This window comes from Anopheles marshallii, chromosome 2 (assembly GCF_943734725.1).
Source record: "Anopheles marshallii chromosome 2, idAnoMarsDA_429_01, whole genome shotgun sequence".
Classification (NCBI taxonomy): Eukaryota; Metazoa; Arthropoda; class Insecta; order Diptera; family Culicidae; genus Anopheles; species Anopheles marshallii.
The window spans coordinates 49,179,101-49,193,793 of record NC_071326.1 but is presented as its reverse complement, the minus strand read 5'-3'; the positions used below and the strand labels follow the sequence as shown (position 1 = coordinate 49,193,793).

The window sequence follows — 14,693 nt, the reverse complement described above, 5'->3', positions numbered from 1 at the left end:
GAGTAACCGAACCTAACAGATCCGTCTCCAGTCCTGTCCGTTACGCACGCGCACCACCGATCGATGTGTGTGTGAGTGTGTGTACAAATGATCTTTATTTTGATCTAACACTTCGAAAGTCACCCCACCTCAGCGGTAACCGGTACTGAAAATCGAACGGTCCACCCGTACGGGCGGATGGGCGACGGTAGTTTGTGTGGCGAGAGGCTCGAAGATCGCGGAACGTGTTTGGAGTTTTATTTTTCGGCAACTTTCACTTTTTTGCTCTTCTTCTATCCCGCCCCTAGCTGTCCGTGTGGGGACACGGCAAGTGCACGGCGGGAAACCGACTGCGCCACCAGCCGTGCATGGCGAAGATCGCAAGTAGACTATTGTTTATATAATTAGAAGCTCCGCTCCGTTCCGAGGCTTAAGCATCGGAGCAGGTTTCGGACCGCCGTGCGGAATGTGATCCTCCCTTTATCCCTAAAGCGGATCCCTAAAGAAGGATTTTTTTCGAGTTTCATTTTTGCATATTAAATTAGAATCGATTTCACTTTCGGTTTTCAAACGCCTAAACGCCAATGTGTGCGGGATTCGCTTGTGTTCTGTTACTCGAACGGACACTGTTGAAAACAAAGCAAACACAACAGCAACACCCCGAATGCTCACACCGTTTCCTAAGATCGCGGCAGCGCTAAGGGTCTCGAATTAATTCGGTCATTGAACCGAACGAAAATGAATCAAAATATTGGTGGTGGCCATAACTCGCTGGACGCGTACGGTTACGACACTACTCCATCGCACTTTCCGTCGCCACCCGGTTCGCCCAGCTGGGTTTTTGGGAGAAATGTTGCTAAAATAGGGAAAGGGTATTATAGCGGGAGGGTGGGGGCGGCAAGGGATGGGAAAGAAGTGCACTACCCAACCCAACACTTTATCCGATTGCAGATTGCACAGTGCGTTTGCTACCTGTTTGCGATGGTTATGTTTTGTTTTTGTGTGTCTATCCGAATCTGAGTTTTCGGATGAGACGATCCATAAACCCCAGCCTCGAAGGGTGAAGAGAGATTGGAGCATTTTTTATGATTTGTTATTCTTTTTTTCTCTCTCTCTTTCTTTGTCTCTCTTTATGTGTTTGTTTGATGCTTCTGTCATGAGTGCTGGGGCGCCTCCACTGGAGGCCGCTCGAAACCCGTAACGCACGTACGGTGGCGTGAGTTCGTCTCGAGCGAACGAATGTGAAGTCATCTCATCCGTCACGGTGTCGACGAACTTTGGTATCGACACATTTCGGTCACAAAATTCGGTACTTCAAGACGGCTTCCACCTGCCCGACTGCCCCGCGGGTTGGATCGACTTAAGTTGCTCCAGCGTAAAAGACCTTCGGAAGGTAACACAGCTTACCGCGTGTGATGATTGCGAAAAGGTTGCGGTACACTGTTGTGTCTTGTGTGTATGTGTGTGTATTTTTGGTCATTTTTCAAACCTCAGGTCGGTGCTCCATGCGTTGGTATTCATTCGTGAGCCGTTGATACTGCGCAGTATGTACGTCTAACGCTGTGGTGGATTCGCCTGAACAACAACTATCTCACACCGATCCTTCTTACGGTGGATAGTGAAAACATTCACACCTTTGTCAGTGAAGCACCTTTGGCAACATAGAAAAACAAAATCCACCACAATAACACCCCTGGGTCACAAGCTGGCGCTGGCAGTGTTTGTGGAAATTTACTTGTGCGGATCGGTGTTTCCAGCCGGAGGCAATTCCGATTCGTTCCGTGCGCGGCGGTTTATTTCTTTTCCGGTTCTATTTCGTCGCATTTACCGCCCTCGAGTTGACAACTTTCACTTTCGACCTGAAAACGCGCACGCGATTCCGGGACACACAGCACGTAGAGTTTCAGGCATGGTGATGCACGCGGGACACAAAACGGATCGCCGGGAGTGGAGTAGCGGTGGTGCGTCTTTCGAACGGAATGCAAACACGAACGGATATAGGAATGAGCGTTTTTTTTTTTGCTTCATTCCTTTCGTTTTCATTGACTAATGTATTGATTTTGGCTCGCATACTTGTCCAACCAATGGACAGCGATGGAGTTTTTTGTGTGTGATCGACACACCTGTCTGCCGAGCGCAAGAAACCGTTCGCCAAAGGAAACAAACGCACTCCTATATGCAATCACCACGTTCGGTTTGATCGAGTAGTGATGGGTTAGAAGCCACTATTGGACTCTACAACATTGGACACGGGTAACAAGGCGTTGCTGATGCATCACGCCATAAGTGTGCAAGGTTACAAACGGATCTCATTAAAGCAAGTTTTAGCGTTGATTGAAGAAGTATTTTCAGTTCGGATCGTCGCGCATTTATTATTCTGCTTATTTTTAAATAATATTTCAAAGCTTAGTATACATCACGCAAAGAAGCTTTTGTTAAAGCTGTTATGATGTTTGTATGCTATACCGTGTGTGCTTGTGTATTTATGCATGCGTAATACTCATCGAACGATCGCACATCTCGGCGTTCGCTGCAACGATCTGACGAAACCAAGAAGCAAACACGAAAAGACGCTCTTATGTATTGTGCAACAAATAAATAAATTAAGATTTTTTGGACTTTTGCCTTCTTTCGGGAGCTGCGAGCACAGAGTAAGAAAAGGATAGAAGAGCAGAAGAGCGAGAGACAGCAAGCGTCTCGGCGGCGAGTGGCATGTTTCGTAGGCTTTCGTCTCATCATCCCTCCACGCAGCGCGAGGTCATTTGCAGGTAGGGAGGATTTCGGGTGTTGTAACCGGTTGTGTTGTGCCATTTCGAATAGAGCCGCCATCGCTGGGTACCTCCTTCCCTGTGCCATTCCCAATGGGAGGTTTCATTCAGAAACCACTTACTTCCCGCTAAACCTGCACCCGTCCAACGGCTCGCGGCACGTAGACAAATGTATGCACCTTTTTGGCGGTTTACTATTTTTCGCTCTTTCGGTGCCGGTCAAACCGCCGACCGCCGAAGTTCATCCGAGAGAGTTAATTTTGGAAGAACAAGTTTCGGCGTTTAAGTTGCGCTGCTATTTTTTGTGCACCCGAAGATAAATCGGTGCGTTTATTTTTGGGCAATCGAACACCTCTCTGGTACGTCGTTCGCGGTCCACAAGCACGAATGGGACGATGACCAAAGCGATGGCATTCATCGATGTACAGTGACAGGAAGGAACCGGACAGAGAGAAAGACATCGAGGATTGTAATTTATGTTTTGAAGAGATTTTCATCTTGTTTTACAAGAATGTTGCTATACTACATTTCGTATTTTCCGACAGTATTATTATAAAATAAAATAATACTATGCCATAAATAAATAAATAATATGTGTATTGTTTTGTTGTTGTCTCATTACTCTAGTACCTCCTATCTTGGCGAGGATTCCATGGCAACATGTGCAAAGGCTTCCACAGTCTACAGCGGGACGGGCAGATGGTGGACGTCACGATTGCGGCCGGCGGCAAGATTTTCAAAGCCCACAAGCTCGTTCTGTCCGTGTGCAGTCCGTACTTTCAGAAGATCTTCCTCGAGCACCCATCACAGCATCCGATACTGTTCATGACCGACGTTAACAGTCACCATATGGCCGGACTGCTGGACTTCATGTACAGTGGACAAGTACGTTTTAATCACCTTCAACCCGACCGGGACAGCAATCCAGCAAACCAATCTAAACTGTTTTTTTGTCATTCTTCCTGCACAGGTCAACGTAAAGTACGAGGATTTGCCCAACTTCCTGAAGGTAGCAGAAGCTCTTCAGGTTAAGGGGCTACACGGCGAGGTAGGTTCGTTGCCCGCGCGTACGCGCTGGCGTTGAAGTCGTTTGTTTTGGGAACCGTAGTTCTGTGTGTGTGTATTTTTTTTTCGGGACATTTCCATAGTGTTTGACGCAGTCGGCGATTAGCTTTCTCTTCCTATTTTTGGGGCGGAACACTGCGTAGTCATCGAACAGCGTTTGATATACACGTTGGGAATGAAAATGAGAGTGTTTGCTTGGCACGGCATGTTCCGGCATGGCATGGTAGGATGACAAGCGGCAACTTGGTGAAATCAGATTACAAACCTGATATCGATACAGCAGTTTGTGTTGAGATTGGCAAAACCCCAGCAATGGCGTTTGAAGACGTAGAAGATGCTTTACGCCATTCTTGATGATCTTCGTTTTCTGGTTGAGAAAGAGAAAGTTTATTTGCATACATTGTCAAATCTGATGTATAGTTTTGCTCCGGATATAATTGTTTCATTTTTATTCTTCTCTTACAATTGTGAACGATACCTTCGCCGCGTAGAGTACCAACGACTCTGAAGAGCGGGATTATCAGCAGCAGCAACATCAGCATGCCCTGCGGTTGCAAGAACAGCAGCGATTATATCACCAGCAACAGCAGCAGCAACACCAACAACAGCAGCAGCTGCATCAACAGCAGCAGCAACAGCAACAGCAGCAGAAGCTCGCCCAACAGCGCCAGCAATTGCTTCAAGTAGCACAGCAGCAAGCGCACGCCCAAGCTCAGCAACAGCATCAGCAGCAGCAACAGCAGCAACAGCAACAAGCGGCAGCAGCCGCCGCTCAACAGCAAGCCGCCGCCGTTGCAGCTGCCGTAGCACATCAGCAGCAACAGTTCCAGCATCATCGCAACAACTTCAAGGAGCTAATGAAGGCGAAGCATGCGGCTGCTGCCGTCGTGCTGAACGAGGACTACCTAAACAACAACGCCGGCAACGCGAACAACAACAACAACAGCATGTCCAATAACAATGGCGGCAACAACGGTAGCAATGGCAACGCGAACGGACCCCTGTCACCTTACGCCAGCAAGAAGATGCTAGACACGCAGAAGTACCAGAAGTACTACTCAAAGCGTAAGCTCGTGCAACAGTACGAGCAGGAGATGCGCGCCGAGAAGCGTAAGCTGGGAATCGAGGATGTGATACAGGCGGCAGCAGCAGCAAACGCACTCAACCTTCGTCTCAACAATGGTGGCAGTCCGATCGGTTCGCCGACGGCGGTAGCAGCAGCCGCAGCCGCTGCAGCCGCTGCCCTGAATCCGCCCGGAACGCCGACGAACGGTGGCACTAGCACCGACGACGAGCAGCAGCAACAACAGCATGGCCAGCAGACACCCGTCCTGTTGCAGAACATCAAATCGGAGCCACAGTACGATGACGAGGACGAAGGCATGGAAGTGGACCAGGACAACAACAACTCGCTGAACGCCGCGAACGCCAACACAGCGCACAACAACAACAACAACGATGATGACTACTACGGGCAACATGACCAGGGCGTGATAACGACGGGCAATGGCAAAACGATCAAACATTCCATTCTCGAGCCAAATATAGTATTAAAACAGAGCGACGAATGTCTGACGACCAACAATCAAACGGGTAGCCTGAATTTATGCAAAAACGTCAGCTAATTGGTGCGCCGCACTTAAAAAACAGATCCTCGGCGCAAGGATCCACCCGTCCAGGCTAGGGCTGAAGGGAGGATAGAAGGGATTGGGGAGACAAGGGAGGGACGGAAGTTTAGGGTATGGCGGAGGTTGATTGTACCTCGGCACGTTCACAGAAAAACAAAAAAAACAGGAAAGAGGGCGTAATTCGGTATGCATGACTGCGATGATGTGGTAGACTGTAGATAGATCTAAGCAACGTGTAAACTAACTTATTTATTGCTGTATGTGGTATGTATGGGTGCGCTAGTAGCATTTGTGTGACCGTGACTGTACGCAATTGAGGCTTCCTTCATCGAAAGGCAAGTTAGCCAGGCTGTTTGGTTTGTAGTGCAGCGTCTTGAAACGATCGATTCCCTGCTGCAGTAAGTTAAATCGGTCGATCGATCGATCGAACTCACTGGTGGACCGATCGTTTAGAAGATATTCATAGAAGTACGTCCCAAGGATAGGTGTGCACTGTAGCGGGTTGTTTTCTTTTTTCGTTTGTATTTGCGATCGAGTAGTATGTTGGTTAGTTGGCTGTTATTGAACACTGTCTCTGGACCAATTTCGTTCCGTACGAATGTATGAATGACTGGTTGGATATGTAGTATTTAGTTTAGTATTTTGTATCGTTTTCTTCTATTATTTACCAATGTTGTGTTGTTGTTTTCCTTTATTTACTTTCCGTTTGGGTCATACACAGCTCACATGTAAGAAATCTTTATAGTTGCTAGGTTTGTTTTGTTTTTTTTTTCGTTTTGCATATAGCGTTTGTCTTTCCTTCATTTTTGTGTAACATTATCCAGCGTTGTGGGAACTTACTGCCTTACCTACTTATGTATCGTACGTTGCTGATTTGGATTCTAATAATTCAGGGGTTTATTTATTATCGTATATGTTTTTCATGCATCTATGTGTAATAATTACTAGCGCTATCGTTGTTGATTATTTCTTAAAGAACAGTAAGGCATGCGGATAGTGATTGGTACGCGATGCAAAAGAAAGGCATTGCCACCACGAACAGTGTGACCTAATTTATATGATGTTAGCGAAAATAAACAAGCGTCATTTAAAAATATACACCCATACGATCGCAAACAAAAAAACAGATACATACACTCATGATTAGTAATGTAAGCACTCAATATTGTATAAGCGTATAGAAATCTTTCCGGAAGCTGCCGAGTGTTTGTGTCTAGCGGATAAATCGACCGGTGCACGCATAGTATGATTCATCAATGAAAGTTGAAAAGAAACGAACTAAAATAACACATACACACACAAAAATCACAAACACAACGCATTAACATACACACACACACAATACACAAGCCAGTATGAAGTATGGCTAGTGGTTGAAAGTAAACAAATTGCCAGCTCAGGTGTTTCAATTCTAGTTGTTTGCTGTTTTTTTATTAAACAAAAAAATGAAGAAAGGGAAATAAGCAAAACGCTCCAGCTCCAAAGGAAACGTTTTGGAATCGGAGTAGTGAGCCTCCAGGATGGCCGCATATTTTATAGAGCAACCGGCAGCGGAGAGTTAGGATGACGGTAGGGACCATTGCGAACCAATCGCAAAACCTGCCGGTTCGTACGGAACAATTGTGCAATCGAGAAAACTTAGTGTAAACTAACCGTACCGACCGTACATCCAACATAGGTTGAATTAGGTTGATTATAGATTGGGCTGGCACGCAAGGAAGGATGCAGATGTAAAAAAAAAAACTCATAAACTATAAGAACAAAAAGCTATTCATATAACTCTTCTCAAAAACACTACGAAAGGCAATCGATTTAGTTTTGGATTTTGTTTTGTCGGTTAATCATCAACATCATCAACATCGTTTCACTTGTATATCCGGGTGGTTAGTATTTATTTGTTATTTACGTTTGTTCTCCACGCGTTCTTATCGGGCGTGAACATCTGTCACTTTGTTTTGCATGTAACGAACTAAACTATTGCTTCAAATACACGATTGATGTTAAACATAGTAATCATGATTTTTTTTTTGGGACATTTTCATTACTGATCTGATTTATCCAATTCAACCAACGACGGTGAGTGATGACGAATCGCACTCACGCAAACAGGCAGCAAGTGCTTCGTTGATGTTGTAGCACAAGTGTATAAACACTTATCATCTAAATACTTAGCTAGTTACTGTATGGCAGCTACATTATTCCCCATCCACCACACATACACGCATTACAAAAGTGAGCAACTATCACTTTATTCGGTACGAAACGTATGAAAACTTATAAGTGGCTAAACTCTTATTCAAACTTATTATCTATTGCTACGACACTTGTACTACATTACCTGATTTGTTGTGAGACACTAAATAAATAATGAAATATACATATACAATAAAACATCAAATGTGTAAAGGAAGGTGAAAATGGCTTCATGAGATAGCATCCACCGAAACGCGTGCAGCGAGAGTGTCCTGTTTTGTGAAGAACATTATTGTAGCAGCAAAAGAAAGAGCAAGCGCTGACACGTTACTCAATTTGTGTATGCGCTTTGCATGGTTCTAGTTAAGCGATGCAAAATCGACTAATGGGGATCATTCAATCTCATCTAGCCATCAGACAAATGGTCATGTTTATCGGGGGAGCAGAAGTTGTTACCGAGACATAACATATTTGTACAACAATACCGAGCGCTTATCGTTTAATGTATTGATCGATGTACGTGTACGCATGTGATAGGATATGAGTGTATACAAATGTTTGCACGCATAACGATGTTGCTAATACAGAAGAAGTGACGGAGAGATGTTGAAAATAAACAAAAAAAACGTGTTTTGTTTTAGTAAGAGTCTTACCGCTTTGTAAAGACACTGTTTGGATAAGCACTGGAAAAGACGCGTTAAAACATTAGAGAAGGAAGGCTCTTTAGTGAACGAAGTATCAGATTAAAGATCATTCCTCCAAGATCCAACAATTATTGTATAATTTACGGCAAACACAAACAAAGCAGAAACGATTTTAAACCAACAACCCAATTAGTAGAAGCCGGTCTGATGAATTCCACGAATAGTTAGCCAAACATACATCCGCAGTGGGAAAGTGAAGCTGTAATATGCGTAACGATACTTCTGTTCCGAGATTTTTGTTCTGTTATTTTTTATAGTCAAGGTACAGATTATTATAAAAAAATATATCATATATTCTATATTATCATTCGAAGCAGTGGTTCTTTGTGTTTTAGTTTGACTTCACAAAACTTTAAATATTTAATTATTACAATTTTAGTTTATATCGGTTTAGATGCATTGGCGTGAATGACAGAAGATAACAATTGAAAGAAAATGTATTGTGACAAAGGCAGCAGATCGCAATGCTACGAACAAAATTATGACGATGAACGTTTCATGTCTTATCTAGGCCTAAGACTGAGCAGGGCGAAGATGTCGTATTTTAATCCTATTTCAAGCAACCTAACGTTTTTCGAGTGAATATTTTTGTTTATTTATTTACTTAATATCAATATACGTAATGTTGCATGGTATGGCTCGACTTAACTTTTAACTATCCTAAACCTATATCTTACACACTCATACTTTGTCGTTAAACCGGTTCTATATCCGGATAATATTCTGGGTGGTATATTAATACGATGGCTGCTACATATATGTTGACAATCATTATTAAGAACTTTGTTTTTTTTTCATTGAAATCGACTTTATAGCTCTTCAATATAATTTTCTTTGCGATTTGTACACTTTTGCCCAACTTCAACGATCAACCCATTTTTCACACAGTTATTCCATTCGGCGAAATACACCTTCAAAACATAGCTTTTGTACTCATGAACAGTTCCTTGTGGGCTGGTAAATCGTTGACCACACAATTTATCCTTGATGTTTGGAATCAAGTAGAAATCATTGGATGCTAAATCGGGACTTTCGGGCTCATACGCATAAATTCAGGATTCGTTACATCTGATGATCCTATACACGTCTTTTGAAGCACCGTGATAGAATTTCTTGTTCTAGACTTTGCTCCATTCGATTTTTGTGGGGTCCAACGCGCACAAACATTTATAAGTACAAAATGCTTAAGCATTATTGCATGCATGCTGGTGGAACACACGTGACGTCACAACATGTCACATGACGATTTGGCATGATCAGCTCACTTACAGCATCAATGTATTTCGGTACAACTTCAGGGAATTTCGTCCGAAGTTTTGAAAAATTATTGCACACAAAAATTTTCCCGTGTCAAATTCGATTTAATTTACTGTCACGATTAATTTAAGTTATTGCAAGCTTTGCAAACAGCACTAGGATGATTACATGTTTTAAATAAATATTTGTTGAAAAATATCAAGCTTTCAAATGAAGTCTTTAGATCCACTGTAATTGCAGCAGTGTTGTCAGTTCCCGAAATAAACATTGTAGGCTATGTACATATTTAATCTGCCTATCAGTTCAGGTGAGTCAATACAGTTTTGGAGAATTTATACTACAAGTACACATTGAGCGACCATTGAGTCTATGTTTCAAGGACTGTAAATCTCGCATCGCATCATGGCATATTTTTCAGGATAAAGCGTGTGTAACTACTTCGGACGAATCCCCATTTGCTGACCCAGACAATAATATTATACTACCATACAACAAAACCATTTCTGAGCGGACAAATAAAAATATGGAGGGACTTAAGATAGTGAGGTCGGTAGTAGCTGGCATGCAAATAAAACCAGATTAAAAGACATCACGGTACATTTGTTCAAAGAGAAACAAGCAGTTATTTAATCACCAAACGGATAATCTGTCCATCAACACCTGTTGTTCAGTTGCAGTCGGTTGATACACGAACCTCAAATCCTATTGTCGTCCGGAGACAATGGTGTACATCAAACAATTAAGGGTCGACGGGACAGACGAGACGTCATGTAATGTGCAATAAGAATAAAACTGTCCCTGAAATACTGTCTTAATGTACTTCAGAAGGGCTGTTAAAAATTTTAGAAGGTGTGATGTTGATCATGGCACAGTATTTCCTATTTAGTAGATAGAAACTCAACCAATGCAAAGAGCTTTGAGAGAACCCCATACGTTCGAACTTGGTAATTAAAATGCTTTGATTTACGCGATCAAACAAAGGTATTCACATGATAACTTTGGCTCGATATGTGGACTTTGCAGAAAATGCCAGATAATAATCTCATTTTTGTTAAAAAATGCTTTTTTATGGATATCGTTTTATTGCCAGTTAAAATTTAAAAAATAAAAATAAAATTCACAAATAATTTTTTTTAAATATCAAATTAAAAAAAAATAGACTAATGCCTTAATTTATTAATTCATTTATAATAACTTATCGAGTTATATTGATTTATTACCATCAATTCGATTTTCCTACAAAGTTATAAGTTATAAGTTTCATAAAAGTTGCACGTTATTTAGTTAGCCGAATAATGAAAATCTAATTAGCGCTTATTATTACGCTTGCTTTATGTGTTATTAATTTTCATAAATCGAGCGTCAAACGTGCGTGTTGTCATATCCGTCCACATCACATTATAAGCCATTGTATCCACACAATACTTGTTGCGCCTAAAGGTTGCATGCAATATTCATGTTCATAATTTGATTTTATACTGCAGGCCGTGCCAAATCAATCCTCCGCCATGTAATAGTTGTTCGTGATGGGAAAATGGGCTCATTTTGTCACCGATAAGCATCGTAATCAATTGTTGTGTATGGGTTGCACCTTTTCCGTTCCATTCGTTAAAATAACATGATAGGCTGTAGAAAGATTTGTGTATAAATATGACACCGGCCATGGTTTACAACTAGTGCGCCTTCGTTCGCTTTCCTGCCACTAGCAGCGAGTGTTAATAAATATGTGTTTAAGCTTTGTGTCAATGCTACTGACATGTGTAGGCATGCGAACATACTGCAATGCTGAGATAGTAGTAAAAACGACGACTACCCGTTGCCAGTCGCCAGCATTTCTTATGTACGAGGCAATGATGAGTTCATATCTGGAGGGATATTCATCACTGACAACCATCATCGGGGACGAAATGGTAGATAATGCCATCATTGAAGCGATCAAGTGTCATCGTGTTAGCAAACTTCAAGCATCGTACAAGCTATACACGGTCGATACGTGAGTATGGAAGGACTGTACGGTGCGCAGTGCGATTCAGTTGGCATCATTCTCTGTACCAGGTACTTCCAATCGGTCGAGAATGATCGAAACGATCGGAACTATGGCTACAATTTGAACCCTTACCCTCACTGGGAAGCGTTCCACAGTGAGGCGAATGTGTCAATGATAATGGAGCAAGTGCTGCCGGCGATAGCGTTTCGCAATCCGATAGCAAGAGTTGTACTACTCATTCGTGGTATTGCCAAGTACGATATGCTGCAGTTCTTTCGCAGCGCATGGACCCGTTTCAAGATGTTGGACATTCTTATACTGAGTCGCATAGACCATCGCACACTGCTGGTGTGCTTGTTCAATCCCTACCTGAGCAGTCGGGATGAAATGCTGGAGGAACGGAACATGCTCTGCTTCCATCTAAGAACGATGGACGATGTCCACCGGTTCGTTCGGGAAGGGCAACGTTTTACCTACGAGCGTATTACCAACCTTCACCAGTACCCGCTGACGATCGCCATTACGGACGTTGAGCTGATGTCGAAGGCGGTTTACTTTGCGAATGAAACGATTCGTCGGTGAGTACGATGCACGAGGGTACTGAAACCAGCGTCTTGCAAGTTGTAACCACAATGCTTTTGTTGAAATTTGTGTTTCGAAACACTGTTTTGCATCTTGTCTTACCGCAGCTATCAATATCTCGATGGTGAAATGGTGGAAATTATGCGCGAACGAATGAACTTTACGATAAAGTACAACCAGCTCAACTATCAGGAGTCGGTCGGCTTCATCACCTCGAACGGCAGCCTAGGCGGCACGCTGCAGATGCTAGAGCACAACACCATCGATCTGGCCGCCAACTCGCGCTCCATCATGCAGCACCCGATGCGCAACTTGCAGTACGTGCACTTCCTTTGCCCCATCCAGCTCGTCTTCGTGGTTCCGATGAACTATTTTCGCGATCGTTACAAGGTGGTGTTTTTCCACTCCTTTTCGCTGCAAATGTACTCTACCAATTTCGCCATGGCTGTGTTACTGCCGTTGCTGCTGCTGGTGCTGATGCGCCGCGAGTTTTCACTAGCCGCCTATACGAAGGAAACGTTTCGCATACTCGCAATTGTGTTTTCGTCCAGTGTTCGTTTGCCGCGCGATAATCGCCATCGGCTAGTGCTGATGGGGCTAATGTTCTACAGCATAGTGGCCTACTCGGCCTGGCAAGGTATCACCATCATTCAGCTTAACCTGGACGATGAAAAGCTGCGTAATATACAGACGCTGGAGGAACTAGTGAGTACGCAACTGAACCTGAAGGCTATCATTTCCTTTGGTAATGCAATACGCGGCAAGGTTTGGAACAGCAGTGATGTGCGGGGTCGTATAGCAGCCCGGCTGGACGTACAGTGGACACCGTCAAACATAAGTCTGCTCCCAGAGGTGGCAGATAACCGAACATCCGCTGTGCCTATCATCGAGTATTTCATCGAGGTGGTAAGGTCTCGCTACTTCGACCAGGAACGCAAACAGAGCAAACTGTACTTCGTTCGGCAACCGTTCATCGAGTATCTGACCGCAATGGCGCTGCCCAAGAATTCCCCGCTGTTTCCCACGATACGACGGTTGACGATGAACTGTCTCGAGAATGGGATAGTGAACCATCAGCTGTCGCTCATAAGACAGAAGGGCGTACTGCTGCAAATTGCACAGAACCGGAACAAAACTTTGCGCGATGAGCCTCCGGCCCGACGGGTTAACCTGTTCAATATGCGCCTCGTGTTTTTCGTTTATCTGTTGATGAACGGAGTGGCTATTTTGGTGTTCTTAGGTGAAATAGCGTATTATCGCTATCACGATCAGCAAACAACAACACGTAGGAATCGCATGTGGGTTCGGGTACGAAGATCTTCTACAGTATGGCCATACGTTGAATGATCCATAAAAAATTGATTAATTTTAATGGCTACTGTTTACAGATGTAAACAGTCCGTCCGAGATCGTTACACCCAGCCGATTGAGGTTACGACATTTCTCCACAGAGGGCGCCGCAGTCGACACGCAGAACAGAAAGCAGCGTTGGAGCAATGACCGAAGGGGCTGGGATGACGACCGAGGATCGACAATGTATAAGAAATTCCTGTAATTCCTGGTGCAAACGTAATAATTTGGCTCTCTGTCCTTCAAAGTGCTGCATAGTAACGTTCAGCCGCGAGCCCCAGCGATTACTGAATACAACATTAGCGGCCATTCTCTCGAACGCTTCCAGTGCGTTAAGGATCTCGGAGTCCTATCGGACTCGTGGCTATCCTTTAAGGATCATCTAGAGCACGTTGTCGCCAGGGGCGTCTTGGTGTCTTGGCGGCCTGATTGTCAATCTTACCCGTGAACGCCGCGATCCTCTCTGTGCTTAGACGCTTAGAATCATCGCTTGGATTATAGGTCGAAATGTTTGCTGTTAGGACTAACGCCTCTCGAAGAAAGGGTACTTAACGACAGGCGATTTTTCGTGGCGGGACTTTTTAATCGGTCACATAGAGTCGCCTGCAGTACTCTCAGCCTTCAATCTTTACGGTCCTGCCCGTGCCCTACTTGTGCGGTCGTTGCTCGCGGTGGATGAACGGCGAACAGTATTTGGATCGTCCGATCCGTTCCTGCACATGTGTTGGAACTTCCAAGAGGTCTGGATCGTGCCTGGCATGTCGAACTCAGTGTTTGTCAACCACAATAATATACTTCATACGTCGTCTTCAGAGATGTAAAGATGTAAAGTTACATGTATATCTGTTGTGCTATCGAGAGGGCCCTGCGGTCCGTTGATCAATAAACCAATTACAATTACAATCTTGTGCGTGTGTTATAAAACTATAAGAAAAACTAACCAATAAACCCTGGTATTCCGTGAACATTAGACGACGAACGAAGAAAAATTTATTGTCCCCAAGGTCTTTAATTTTCTCGGAATTTGTTCTGATGAATTGGCCTTTCGTTCTGAGGATAGCACCACAATATTCTGTTGGTCGCGCCTGAGAGAAACAGAATTGTGTTTTGTAAAACATTCATCCTCACCAGTGATTTCTGGGCACAATGGGCAAATTTCAGAAAAAAACGATAAAATCCC

The 14,693-nt window shown here is 43.7% G+C and overlaps 2 protein-coding genes across 2 annotated transcripts in view; both read left to right on the top strand.

The window, feature by feature from the left end:
- LOC128709810 (probable serine/threonine-protein kinase cdc7) overlaps nt 1–5,437 on the top strand; it is a 34,111-nt gene extending 28,674 nt beyond the window's left edge. Inside the window, exons 5-7 of the mRNA XM_053804829.1 lie at nt 3,375–3,632; nt 3,718–3,795; nt 4,304–5,437. Coding sequence (XP_053660804.1) covers nt 3,375–3,632; nt 3,718–3,795; nt 4,304–5,437 — 1,470 coding nt within the window. The remainder of the gene's footprint in view (nt 1–3,374; nt 3,633–3,717; nt 3,796–4,303) is intronic.
- Nucleotides 5,438–11,244: 5,807 nt separating this feature from the next.
- LOC128718081 (uncharacterized) lies at nt 11,245–13,510 on the top strand. The gene is made up of 4 exons (XM_053811755.1): nt 11,245–11,259; nt 11,301–11,587; nt 11,650–12,159; nt 12,271–13,510. Exons 1-4 carry the CDS (start codon nt 11,245–11,247, stop codon nt 13,508–13,510), a joined length of 2,052 nt encoding a protein of 683 aa, XP_053667730.1.
- The last annotated feature ends 1,183 nt before the right edge of the window (nt 13,511–14,693 follow it).

Bases quoted from the DNA above. Each gene is read 5' to 3' on its own strand.
- LOC128718081 (XM_053811755.1), top strand. The intron at 11,588-11,649 runs GTGAGTATGGAA...TCTCTGTACCAG, and splicing joins AAGCTATACACGGTCGATAC to GTACTTCCAATCGGTCGAGA. The intron at 12,160-12,270 runs GTGAGTACGATG...GTCTTACCGCAG, and splicing joins GCGAATGAAACGATTCGTCG to CTATCAATATCTCGATGGTG.